General features: G+C 48.0%; 1 protein-coding gene across 3 annotated transcripts; it reads right to left on the minus strand.

The window, feature by feature from the left end:
- Nucleotides 1–6368: 6368 nt before the first annotated feature.
- Nucleotides 6369–13288, minus strand: LOC139800347 (uncharacterized). Of its 3 annotated transcripts, XM_071753192.1 has the most exons (9): nucleotides 12998–13285; nucleotides 12870–12912; nucleotides 11686–11778; nucleotides 9457–9586; nucleotides 9224–9373; nucleotides 8853–8990; nucleotides 7921–8050; nucleotides 7048–7192; nucleotides 6369–6547 (listed from the first exon to the last, which is right to left on the minus strand). In XM_071753192.1, the coding sequence occupies exons 2-8, from the start codon at nucleotides 12903–12905 to the stop codon at nucleotides 7069–7071; spliced, it is 801 nt and encodes a 266-aa protein (XP_071609293.1). In that variant the 5' UTR covers nucleotides 12906–12912; nucleotides 12998–13285; the 3' UTR covers nucleotides 6369–6547; nucleotides 7048–7068. The 3 variants fall into 3 exon arrangements, with proteins under 3 accessions (XP_071609293.1, XP_071609294.1, XP_071609296.1); XM_071753193.1 differs by having other exon boundaries at nucleotides 6369–6579; nucleotides 12870–13285; XM_071753195.1 differs by lacking the exon at nucleotides 8853–8990 and having other exon boundaries at nucleotides 12870–13288.
- Nucleotides 13289–13865: the final 577 nt, after the last annotated feature.

The following is a 13865-nucleotide window of genomic DNA, read 5'->3' on the forward strand; positions in this document are numbered from 1 at the left end:
TGGTGTGCCTGAAACTCAGCCTTTCGTGCTCGATAGAGGGGTAAGGGAAACTTATTTTCCAATCTTCATAAACTTGACTGCATGTAGGCTGCTCATATATTTAGTTAGAAAATGAAAAATCCCACTAAAAAGTAAAAAAAAAATGTTAGCTGGTTGAAAAATAAACCATGTACAGTGAAAAACAACCAGCTCTGAAGTAGAGACAGGAATATTCTATAAGGATAAATTAATCTCAGGTGAAACTACTTTTTTATAAGAACAAATTTATATAAAAGCAATAAATAGAAAACCCAGTGCTCGTATCTTTTCCAAGAAGAAAAATATCCATCTCTGAAGATTTTCTAACCTCCTTAGGCAGAGGTACTGAAAAGCATCTCTTCACTTGTGGTGTAACATGAAATAATATGTGATGTTCTCTCAGTGATGAGAAAATTCATTGCAGAAGCCAAAGGGGATCATCAGAAGCACAGAATGAGCAGCAGAGGCAATGCTCACCCAAAACATTCTGCCAAGGTACCCAGGAGAGCCTGTCAGGTTCCATTGGTGCAAACTACAAAGTGTATTGATTGGCTCTGAGTATAAGATTAAATAAGCAGCAATCCTCCATGTATAATTTATAGGTCACTGGTGACAATGTCACACTTGACTGTTCATTCTGAAGTGGCATCCTTCTCCTGTGATTCACCCTCATCCCTACCAAAGATAAATTTGGTATAAAAAAACCCCAGCCCTGCAGTTGGAGACAATCTATATTTTTCATTTCAAATTCTGACACATGAAAAATAGCCTGTTTTGACTCAGAGCTCTGATTTTAGATTTACCCTTCCAGTTCAGTGTTTAAGAAGGAAGAAGAAGAAAAAAAAAGCCTGTTTGATGTTTTAAAGATTTAATTTCTTGTTATTCATCATTCTTTACCCGTTTGAGTGTGGCCTTCCAATCCCTTTTTCAAGTTTGCACAAACACTGGGAAATGGGAAACCCCAAAATTTTATGTTTCTAAACTGAGAAACCTGGAATAGGCTGCCCAGAGAAGTGATGGAATCACCATCCCTGGAGGGATGTATGATATTAGATGCAGTGATTAGTGACATGGTTTAATGCTGGGTTAATGGTTGGACTTGATGGTCTTAAAGTCTTCTTCCAACCAACACAATTCTATGATTCTAGCTTGGACTTGTGGAGTTGAAAGTTAAACCCCTTTATGTCACAGCCATACACCCCTAAGTCACTTGGACTCTTTGGGTACCAATCCACGTTTAGAAAACAAGGTTTCAACATGGAAAAAAAAAAAAAAAAAAAAAAAAATTCCTTTTTACCTGCAGGAATCCTTTAGCAAATGCATCAGATAGTGCCTGCCAAGCATGGTCAACTGGGGATGAACAAATGGGAGGAATCTGCTGGAATCTGCAGGGTTCCTGTGGGCACTCAGAGATATGTTCACAAAACCAAGATCTGTTTCCACAGCAGGACCCACCTACAGCTTTATGACACCTCACAAGGAGTTCCTGCTCCTCCATGGCATGGACACTGCCCATACATCACTGTACCATATAGATCATGGCCCATCATCATCCTCACAGGCAATGTCCAAGGCTCTCATTGCAGCCTGGAAATACCCGGAGGAAAAGAAGCCAAATAGAGGTGCACAAAGGATTTAAACACACTTATTGCTCTCTCTTGTCCTGAAGATTTCTGCTATCAGTGGTCCACACGTGGGAGCAAGTCCTTCTGCAGTAAAAGGAAAAGGAGTCTGTGGCTGAAGGTCAAAAAAAGGCTGAGGATAACATTGCCTGAGCTCCACTGAAGTGCCCAGCTCAGTGTTGAACCAAACCAGTTCTCTTGTTACCTGCATGGCATCCTTGCAAAACAAAGCAAAACCCCATGAGTTTGATATTTTATTCATAACATGAAAAGCTGAGGTTTCATCTTGCCCTTGGCACAATAAATAGACTGAAGCAAGTGCCTGCCCTGCTTTATAATTGCAGAATGCCCACTGACCCCTCACAGGCTTCAGCTGTGTAGAGGCACAGTGTTTCTGGCCACAGAATGGGAGGGGAAATGCAGATTTCATGAGTTGCCAGTGGAGATTTCTATTCAGCTGGTTAATATCTCTCAGCTTTTGTCACAAGAGAAGTGGTTTTAGTCATCACTGTGTGTCACACTGGGTGGCCAAGCCTGGCAATGCAATTACCTCCAGTCCTGTGTCCAGTTCTGGGCCCCTCAGCTCAGGAAGGATCGAGGTCCTGGAGCAGGTCCAAAGGAGGCAACTGGGCTGGTGAAGGGATCCAGCACAGATCCTATGAGGAGAGGCTGAGGGAGCTGGGGGTGTTGAGGCTGGAGAAGAGGAGGCTCAGGGGAGACCTCATCACTCTCTACAACTCCCTGAAAGGAGGTTGGAGCCAGGGGGGGGTTGGGCTCTTTTCCCAGGCAACTCTCAGCAAGACAAGAGGGCACAAGAGGTCTCAAGTTGTGCCAGGGGAGGTTTAGGTTGGACATTAGAGAGAATTTCTTTACTGAGAGGGTGATCAGACATTGGAATGGGCTGCCCAGGGAAGGGGTGGATTCTCCATCCCTGGAGATATTTAAAAAGAGCCTGGATGTGGCACTCAGTGCCATGGGCTGGGAACTGCAGTGGGAGTGGATCAAGGGTTGGACTTGATGAGCTCTGAGGTCCCTTCCAACCCAGCCAATTCTATGATTCTGTGATTCTAGTGCTAACCTGGAGGTGAAGGGCATGCAGGGACCACCACCATCCTTCTGGCATTCATGGGCACTGACCACTTGTGACCCAGCAGTTAAATAAACTTCCTTCCCATGCTGTACCAGGTCTGCAACCACTCACTCTCAGAGTGAGTGCAAAGATTTCTGCAATCTTTGCTGCCAGAAAAACCAAACAATGGCAGCACTTGAGGCAGGCCAGAAGACATGAGTGTTTGTCATTGGGGTGTATCTCTTAATAAATGTCCATAGAGTCCCAAAAGATCAGCAAAGAGTGGCCTCCAGCAAGTGGAGCTGTATGAAGGAAAGAGTGCAACCAGAAAATGTCCATGTATGGTATTAAAAGAGTGAAGTGAAATCCCAAAGCTGATAATTCCTGGAGCTTGCCCGGGCAATTAGCAAGCTGCTAAAAGATTTGTATTAGTGAAGGGCTGGTGGGAAATGGCAGCTGGTAATGGGGTGCAGGAGGAGCTGGTAATGGTGTGTGAGAGGAGCTGTAACTTGGACACTTGGGATGCTCCCAACTGGAGTGTGGGGTGCATGTGCTGTTTTTCCAGGAAAAACCAGTGTTGTGCTCAGAACTGGGTTGAGACACACACGTATGTATGCACACACACAAATGTATATGCCCACAGTGCTACATAAAAAATGGCCAAGACCAAACCCTGACTACAAGGGCTGAGCAGCCAGAACTGGCTTTCATCCACACCAGTGAAGGCTAATCCTTGACAGCAGGTTTGTGTTGGGAAGCCATGGAATAAGTCACCACAGGTTCACAGCTGTGGACCACAGGGGTCCAGTGCTTCAGCTTATTGCCCTGGTCATCTCCTTTAGCAGAAGAGAGGTGCCTTCCAGATTGCTTTTAGCCCCATTTTCCATGGTTTGCTAACACAGGGAAACAACAACAAGAAACAGTTTTCACTGCTGTCCCCCAGATAAGACTATTAATTATTCATATGGTCAAGGTTTTGAGTGAACAAGAGAAGGAGAAGTGGGTTCCTGCCCTCTTCAAGAAGGAAGAAAAAAAAAACAACCAAACAACAAAAAACCCCAGTGCCTGAACAGGAAAACATCTTTTACAAGATGTGCAGTAACCATGGAAAAAGTGAATCCAGGAGCAGCTTTATGAGGGATGACTCAGATGTTGGTCACCCTCAGAAAAGAGTGGTCAAAACAGTTGGGAATACAGAGATGGGAGGGCACCTGCATTGCAGAGCTGAGGTGACTCAGCAGGAGATTTCCATCTCCAGCCTCTGGAGGAATTCTGTCCTCTCATGGACACCCCCCTCACCAGAAGCATCCCAAATCTATCCAGTCCTTCCCTACACAGCAGCTGCAGGCCTGGGAGTCTGGGATCACACTTGGGTCAATCCATCCTTTCTTGGTTGAAACCTTTTGTCTTGATCTCACTAAAGGAGAATTGAAGAAGTATGAGAAAAATCCAAGTCTTGGCATTGCAGAAAATGTAGTTGCCAATTAAATTACAAAACAAACAAACAAATGAAACAAAACAAAGCAAACCACCCAAACAACAAAACCAAACAGTGGAAAATTCCAAGAGCCTTAGCAGCATGGCTTATATCTGATGGAGGCAAATCCAGCAAGCAAGGTGCAAGCTGACCACAAAGCACACAGAGGTGCCAGTGCCAAGCCCAGCAGCAGGCACGGCTGTTTGCCTCCAAAAGAGGGAGAACTGAGGCAAAGCTCTTGGCACCTGGCCCTAAGCTGGGCACAGGCCAAGGTATTGCATGTAGAGGACTTGCCATCATCATGCAGTCATTCATAACTGCAAACCCAGCTTTATCTCTTGTAGCTGTCAGGGCCATCTGTACACCATCAATGGAGTCATTGTGTCTCCTTTTTACATTCTCTTTCACTTTCTAAGGGATGATTAATGTAGTTTTAAACCAAACCAAAGAACCTCTCTTCATTTAAGCATGCTCAGATAACAGCAGGGAAGACCACTGAAGTGCTTATGGATTCTGATGAAGATAGTGTGTCCCACACTGAAACCCAGCAGATGTGGTTCTGAACACTGAGAGAACCTGAGCTGCCACACAGAAACAACATGGGAAAAGGTATGAGGACAACTGAGTGCTGGGAGGACAGCAAAGGCCTTGATTTTAGGAAAATTGGGAGGAGAACCTGACAGTAGCTTTTATTCTTGACTGCCAAGACATTGCATTTCTTGCTTCTGCTCTCTCTTTCCATCCTTTTTGAAGTCCACCATTGGCCCAAGAAATTTGCATTAGAAACTATATTCCTCCCAAAGTTTTTTTCAGTCATCATCCCTTAACAATAATCACAGTTTGGTGAAGTATATAAGTTCACAAGTTCCTTGTTCACCATTTCTGCTCAGGTTGGTGGCTGAGCCATGGGCAGGGCTTACCCAGAGGAGATCTGGCTGCAGCAGATGGTGGTCTTGCATCATTAACTTTTGCTACTTCAGCCCCATCTGAAGAAAAGCATTTCCCTCTACGACCACTGCATCCTTTTCCCTCAACAGACGCCTTCATTATGTAGCCTAAGGCAGGAATTTATTTGGCAATTTAGGAGGAGGAGGCAGGGTGTGGTATCCTGGTGCCACCCTCACCCTCAGGTGCTAAATGCCTGGACCTGCACAGCCAAGGGGGTTCGGACCACACGTTGTTCTTCCAAAACCAGAACTTCCCCTTCCACCCAGGAGATGGCACTAAGACTCGTTCAAAAAATCGTGACTTCAGCCTTGCCAAAAAACTGTTCTCGAATTTGTGCGCTGGGGAGAAAACCTGCAAACTCTGCATTCACTGGGTTGTGCACCTTGTGATGGGACGTGGTGCCCTAAGAGGGAACATGTTTCTCACTGCTCTGGGGATGCCATCACTTGGGTTTGAAGTGGATTCTCCTTCTCATGAGGATTCTCCTTCTCATAGAGCTGGTGGATGAGCCCAGTCTCCATCCAGGGCTGGTTCTCTTTTTCAGACACAGGTCAGCACCAAATGCTTTGGAGAAATAACCTAATGTACCAATCCTGCTTATCCCTGAATACACCAAGGATATCTCATAAAAGTAACATCTTTGAGGCGTCTGGGAGGGGAGTTCTCTCCACCACCTACTCCAGGTTAATTCTGGCACCAATTCAGAACACTCAGGGTCAGATCACCAAAGCCAGAGGGTTCAGCAGAAAGGCTGCGATGGGCAGAGGGGCTGCCTGGGGACATCAGCCCTTCCCAAGCCTGGGCTCAGCAGCTCTGCATTGCCATCTTCAGGCTGGCAGCAGCCTTGCGCCGTCCACAAATCCTAGAAATCTCCCCAAAACTCCTTGCCGACTTACCCAGCATCAGTTGAAACTGATGGGCAAACCCTGGAAAAAGGCTGTAAATGCAAAGGAGGGGAAGGAGCTCTGAACAGGTGGCACTCAACTGCTCTGGATAACAGGGATATTTCCCTCCCTCTGAGGCCACAAGGCTTTAGAGAATAAATTAACACAAGCAATGCTGTTAAACACATATTACTTCTTGCTGTGTGACAAAATTCATTGCTTAGTTTCTTTAAAGTACAGAAGATGAAACTGCCTGAGCAATTTCAGTTCTGTAGCCTACACTGTCACCCCCCCTGCTCCCCCCCCAAGAAAAATAAAAAAAGAAAGTATTTTTCTGACAGTGGTAAAAGTTTGGGGTTTTGGGAGATTTTAATGATGAAATCTGTTTTTTAAAAAAAAAGCTCTGTGTCAAGCCAAGCAATTCACAGGTCTTTGATAAGCATTGTGGTCGGTTTGGAAGAGAAGTGGTTTCCAGGCTTGCAGAGACTCTGATGGACAATATCACACACACAGCTTGGAGGCCAAGGAGCTGTAATCACAGAAAAGCATTGGTAAAACATCCTAAAATAAATCAGAAAATCATAGAATAATGTAGGTGCCTGTTCCAGCAAGGCCAGCTTAGATAAGGTTGCTCAGACCTTGTCTCATCACTTTGTGAACATCTCCCTATGATTCCCTCACCTCTCATCTTCAGACAGTGTTTGACCATCCTCACAGTGAAAAATATTCTCCTAATAAGATCTGTTGACAAATTACTTTCTGGGACTCCAAAATATCATAAAATCATAGAATGGTTTGAGTTAGAAGGGACCTTTGAAGGTCATCCAGTCCAAAACCTCTGCAATGAGCAGGGACAAGTGCTGTTACTGGCAATATTCCAGCAGCAAAGCTCTTAAAAATTTACCTTAGGGCCTGAGATAGTTTGTACCAGGTCTCATGACTATTTATACTTTTTCCCACTGCCTTGGTCCCTGAAATCCCAACACTACTCCCAGCTTCCCAGCAAAAATAGGTGATCCTGGTACTTACTGTGACCACCTGTAGCACCACTCATTGGGTTGTGTCCATCAGTGGTCCCTTCCCCATGGATGGTCCCACAGCAGGGACCTGGGATGGCCGGTTCACCCTCCGTAAGAAAATGCTGTAGTTGTCCTTGTACTCAGATATCCAGTTCCTTCAGAGAACGTGGAGAAGGGGATAAGAAGGAGACCTCCAGCCTTTGCTTTGTGGATTAAGAGAGGGGATCTGCAGCAGCTACCACCCAGCAAAGGAACAGCCTCTCTCCATCAGGAGCAGCACACATGGCTCCCACCAATCTCCCACCTAGATCAACCATCACCCAACTTGGATCTACAGCCCAAACCTAACCCCAGGGTTACAGATAAAAAGGGAGACTTCAGCACAGAGCTGAAACGTGACTGTGTGCAGTAAGGGGAGGGTGGGGAATGAGGCAGTAGGGAGGCATCACCTTTCTGGTGAGAAATGAGAGCTCAGGAGCAGTTCCTGCCTGTTGGTTCATAGTGTGCAGATGAGTCAGGTTGCAAACAGCTCCTGCCCTGTCTGAGTTGAGGGAGCCCTTTCCCAGGACAAGATCAAGTTTGCAAGTACCTTGCAAACACAGCCCCTCAGGGACCTCAGCAGCTTCTTTCCAAGGGAACAAGTTTGTCCCAGGAAAATTCTCCCTGCTCCTATCAACCCCACTGAAACCTTCCCAAGAAAAGGTTGAGCAGATCTTGAGAAAGGATTTGGCCCTGAGGAAATTTGAATTCATTGCATAACGTGGAGAATCACTCTTGAGAAACGTTTTCCAATCCCAAACAGCTCCAAAACCTCACTGCCCTACTCATACCCTGTCCTCACTCCCATCAGCCACCCTATCCCCCCAGACCACCTCATCCTTACTGGTTTAAGTGTGGATTTTCAGGAAAAACGTGAGTAGGGCCCCAATTTCCTTTACAGGATCCACCATGGACTCCTGGCCAGGGATGGAAATCGGTGTTGTAGGTACTTCTCCAGTCAGGGTCAAAGGAATCTAAAGGAAAGAGATTCCAAACAATTGAAAGACATTTTTGGGTCTCCACCTCCTGTATCCCAGAGTTGCAGTGCTCCCTTCTGAGTTCCAGAGGCTGCTTATGTTTTCAGCACTCCTGTTGGAGCTACCACAGTCAAAGGGTCAGCCAAGGAAAAATGCAAAAAGCACTTCCCTGGTGTGGATAAGGTCTTTCAGATGAGATTATTCAGTCCATATTTTCTATAGCCTTTTTATAAGTGATGTATTACGGGTATGCCTTAGCTAAAAATGTGTCCTTGTTAGGTTAATGGTCAGACTTGATGATCTTGAAGGTTTTTTCCAGCCCAGGTATTTCTGTGATTCTGTGAAGTCAAACAAAACTGAGCTGGAAATGATATCTTGTGCCCCTTCTGAGCACTGACTTGTCAGCTGGCATAAATTTTCTCCTACTGTCCAGATTTTCCTTCTCATCAGGCCAGAGCAATGTCTCTCTGACTTATTTAATCAAGGACTAAACCAGGGAAGAGATCCAGGGTCAATTTAATCCCAAGTGAAGACCACCACCTCAGTTGTGCTGCCTTCCCCAAAAATCCCTGTAAAGGCTGCTTTGAGGGGTGCCATCTCTTACCCTAGGATAGCAGGATGGTTGGAACCAGAGGATCTTTAAGGTCCCTTCCAACCCAAACCATTCTAGGATTCTATGACTCTGTGAACCTTTCCTGTGTCATTCACCTTCCTCAATTTCCTTCTGCATTAAATGAAAAAACTCACAGCCAGGCTGAAAGCCACAAGTCACCCACATGGGGCATCTGCCACCACTGACCTCCCCCAAAAACAGAGGATCCCCCAGTCATGTTCTTGTTTTGCTGAGCCTCACGCTGCCTTCTCCAGAAAGTGTCCACGGAGAACTGCTGGTAGGTGGCCCACTGTGGGACCAGGTTCTTTGGGCACAGACACATCCCTGAGAGGCGGGAGAAGGAGAGGATGTGCATTAATCAGGAAGCACTCACTGAAATCCTGCCCTTGGGTGGGAGCAAGCAAACAACAACAGCAAGTTGGAGTCCCTGCTGGTGTAAATCAGGGGAGACCCCTTGACTTCAGCAGAGGTTTGGGTGAGGTGAACAGATGAGCTGGCCCAGGCAGAGGGCCCTTGGGTGGCTGGGTACAGCCCATCAGATGCCTGTGGGTGGTTACCTGCTGGCCCAGCAGTCTCAGCAGCTGCTGGCAGATGTTGGCAACAAGGCAGCTCGTTGTCCAGCTGAATGAAGTCCTGTGGCCTCTCCCATGTCTCTGCCCGGGTTGCTGCCAGTTGGGTGGCAGGGTAGTACCTTGTCAGGCACCTTTCTGCAACAGGGAGGACAGAAGCAAAGTGCTTCCTCTGTTGCAAGGCTTTTGGGGACTGGAGGGGCTGCCTCCTGGCTGCCTACCTCCCCCATCATCAGCACGACTGCTGGCTTTGCCTCTCTCCCCCATCATGAGGTCCCTGTAGGTCATCTGCTCCTCCTGGGGCATAGCAAACTCCTTGGCTTTTAGCTGGGAGTCTGCAATCCTCAGCTTCTGCAGAAAAAAAAAAGTCCCACGTGACTGGAGAGGCAGCTAAAGAATCATCAAGCAATGCTACCTGCCCCTGGCAAAGCCTGAGCTTTGTGGGTCAGCACCTCCAGGGATACAACAGCCACTGAGAAGTTCCATAACTGCCATTAAAAAACAGACAGAGCATCACAGATATCTCTGTCACCATCTTCTGCCCTGAGACTCTGCTGGGCCCCAGGTGGGCAGTGGGAGGGAGGAAGCCCCAGCACAAACAGTGGCTTGATGGTGGAAGAGGGAATGGGCTTGTTGGTGTGGCTGCTCTGGAGGGGTCTCCTGATTCAAACCTCTTCAGCTGCACACTGCAGCTCAATCAGGAGCCAGGAGCTCCTTTCCAGGAGATCAGAAAGAGATTGTCCTGCTGTGAGCTCTGCCAGGATGCTGGAGCCAGCAAAGAGCATCCTCATGGGGTTTGTCCATCCTTGTTTTGGATCTCCGTGGGTTTCTTTTTCTCCCTCAGCCTCCAAGGTCCTCAGGGCTCTCTTCAAGGTGGCTTCTCCTTTGCCATGCTGGCAGCTGGGTAGTTGGAGACTGCATAGCAATGGGAGCTACCTGTATCTGGGAGCTTCCCTCACTGAGGATAGGCAGAGCTCCTCATGAGGCATCTCCAGAGGGATTGGAGCCCCCAGGAGCCCACAGTGGAGGTGACTCAGTAGCCAGTGCTTTCTGCCTTAGCCCAAGGAAGTCTGCACCTTCCCCTTGGAAGCAGACTACCATCCCAAATTTCACGGTTAAAAACATCACATTGGCTTTATGCTCTTAAATAAACCCTAAATCCCAGCAGGGCTAAGAGAGAAACCTGGGCCTTCCAAGTACGTCCCCATCATTCTGCCCAGCAGGTCAGCTTTCCTCTAAAGGGGGTTAATAAAGAGTCAAAGGGAGCTGCAAACCAACGTATTTCAGGTGTTCCCTCTCTTTTTATCTCCCGAAATACATCAGGACCTCCACAGGAAGGGTCAGCCTTCCAAAAAACGAAATGAAAGTAGAAGAAAAAGCAGAAAAGAAATTGAGATGCATGTCTTGGAAACAACTCCAGCAGGCAGGGGTTGAACCCTCTCCTCCCAGCCAGGATCTCAGCTCTTGGAAGCAGAGCAGCCACTTAGGGCTGGGGCTGCCTGGGAAGGTCTCACCAGTCCTGGAGAAGAGCAGGAGCCCTGAGCAGCGTGGTTAATGAAGGATTCTGGCAGCAGGAGGGGACAGGAGAAGGGATCAGAGGAGAGGGGTCCCCAGGCTGCTGCCCAGGATGGCAGAGGTGGCCACAGACAGTTCAGTCCCTCTGCCCCAGCAGGCACCTTCACACAATGATTTCTCTGTCGTTATCCCCCACCCTTTTCCATCCCTAGGGTGAATTTTATGATTTTTTTCTTTTCCTTTTTTTTCTTTTTTTTTTTTTTTTTTTTTTTCCACTCTCTCATGAGTGCAAGAGCCCACAGCAACTGAGCATGCCCCCTGCCATTTCTCCACAGTGGCCCAGAGCAAACTGCAGCTGTCCCCACCGGGCTGCCACAAGCAATTAGGGCAGGGCAGGCAGAGCGAGGCAAATCAGATTAAATAGCTCAGGGGGTCGCTCACACTGCAAAGAGATTAAAAAAGAAAAAAAAACCACCCAAAACCACAAAACAAAACCAAAAAAAAAGAAACCCTACCACCTCAGCTCCCCCAGTCTTCTCAGGACCCTGTCAGGGCAAGGTGCCATCTCCATCCACAATCCCCCTCCTCAAAGTGGTCCTGGGATGGGTCTAATCCTGATGACCTCCATCAGCCCCACGGGGAGCAATCAGAGCTCCAGGCTCAGGCACCGGTTCAGCAAGCAGTCGTTAGGGCCCTGCCTTAATGAGTGTAATTAGCATCACCCGCCTGCCCCAAACAGCTTTCCCGGAGGGTGGGAGGGGGATTTCCCACAGAAGGGATGGGGACACAAGCCAAAGGCATTTGGGTGTAATGTGACCCACTGGTGGGTCACAGTGATGGGGACCAAAGCAGAACCTGCACCCATGGCTGTGACCTGGTCCCCAACCATCCTTGGAGACCCAAGAGCTCCCCAAGCAGGGAAAAGCCAATGGTACCTCGATGTCCTCCTGACTGGGTGCCTTGTACTCCTCACACCACTGGTAGTCTCTCTTGTACGAAGTCCTGTACATGCCCGGTGACACGCGGAGCTGAAAGGAGAGGAGGCAAACACAAATTGTGGCTAGGATTTGGGGAAAGCCTTCAAAAGGGGTGAGATGAACCCAAAATGGTCACTTAGAGGTAAGGAGAGGACAACCTGGCCCCTCTGGGACCAGTCCAAGAGTTGCAACCCCTAACTCAGTCAAGCTCCAAGCAGGGTGGCCAGAAAGGTCCTCTTTTGGCAATGGTTTTTGGGGACTCTTCTTGCCCCAGGTGGTCCCTTGCAACAAACACCTTCCTCCTGCTTTTCTCAAGCCTTTTCTGAGTGCTCAGATGCCCCTGGGGAAAACCACTAATAAAAAGCTGCCGAAATACTTTGATCAGGTGCTGAGGTCCAGTATCACTCAGATTAAACCAGCCTGTGCTCCCCTCTTCTATTTCAGGAATATTTCCCATGTGCTTGTCACCTATTTAAAGTCAAGTACTGCCTAATGTCAATACTCAGTCTGCAAATCAACAGAGAACTTAAGGAGGAAAACTCTGCCAGGGGATATGAAGCCAGCAACACCTGCCCTAGCACCAAAAATCACTGCAGTGCAAACTTCTGAAGATGGGGAGAGGGTTTTAGGGAAAAGAATGCACTATATGGGTGTCTTCTCCCTGAACATCCAGCATGGGCACTGCTGGAGCCTGGAGATGGGGTGAGATGAGCCTTCAGGGAGAAGGCTCAAGAGAGAGAGAGGTGGGTTTATGTGAAAGCACTAAATGTGCTCACTTGTCAATGCCTGGCAGAGGTGACTCTGGGGTGGTGACTGGAGGTGTTACTGCCATCTCCTCTGCTACATGAAGATGTCCATCACATGGGAGAGGGGGAGGGGGGGCAGCCCTCTTATCTGTGTGATAAAGAGGAACCAATAACTGCACCAGCACAGAGGGCTCTTCATGCCTTGCCAACAATGCCACCCATCGTGGGCTAGAATATATTCTGTATTTTCATTGCACACTTTTCCCTCCCTCAGCACTTCACAGACCAGTGGCTGCCTTTGGCCAAAGCCTAGAACCACATTGTCACCAGTTGCTATTATCTTCTCCACTTGACAGAGCCATCAAACCCTTTACTCAAACCCTGTGTGTACTTCACCTTGCCATGTGCTCTTTCCCTCGTTGTGTCCACCATGGTGAACCTGGACAGGAAAAGTCATCCAATTAACAGCCAGCAAACCAGATCCTTTCCTCCGCACTGCCCCAAGGAGCAAGGGATCTAGAGACCTGGAATTAGGTATTGGCAGAAGGAGGAGGATTCAGCTGGGGTTATAAGACCCTTGTGCACCCCAAACTGGCAGTTAGAGTGTGGCTGACTTCATCCAGCTTCAAAAATGCAAAATGCATCTGTCCAGCCCAGCAATTAGCATGTAAGGAGCTGGACACCTCAGGGGATACAGCCTGGTGGGACCCAGAAGGGCCCCACCACCTGAAACCCCAGAGTCAGCCACAGAGTGACCACCAGTGTCACCTCCTAGGACAGGGTGTATCTATGGGATCCACCAGTGCTTGCATGGCCACAGTGTTTCCAGGGACAAGGGGAAACTCCATCCCTTTGTGAGACATCAGCACTCCAGAACCTTGGAGGCCTTGGGGCCAGGTTGAAGGGGGGAAGCTGGAGGTGTGGGGTGGAAGCTTCTTGATGGAGAGCTGCAGCCAGAGATGCTGAGGACACGTGGCCAGGAGAAGGACAAAGCCAGCCCTTCACAAGTTTTTGAAGGATCCTCAGCTTCTGGTAAAGACAAGGATGGGAGCAAAAAATGAGGAAACTGGGGAGGAAAGGAACTACTTTGTGGATGTATTGAGCAGAAGAAAACAGCATCCTCACCTGACTGCATGGAAGGGTGGGAAACATTGCAAGAAGAGAGGCAGGGATCTCTGCTTGGTCTTGGGGGGCAGCTGAGCACATCTGGACTGTCCCATCCAGATGTTGCAGTTCTGTTCCTCTTCTGACCTGCGGTGTAAGACACCAAAGGATGCTCAGATTTAGTCTTCTGTCCCCCAAACAGACAGAAACACCAAACCAGACCACAAAGTAGTATTTACTCTTCAGAAAACATCAAGCCTTAACTAAATTTAGATGCACCTCAACCAA

The sequence above is a fragment of the Heliangelus exortis genome, chromosome 10 (assembly GCF_036169615.1).
Source record: "Heliangelus exortis chromosome 10, bHelExo1.hap1, whole genome shotgun sequence".
NCBI lineage: Eukaryota > Metazoa > Chordata > Aves > Apodiformes > Trochilidae > Heliangelus > Heliangelus exortis.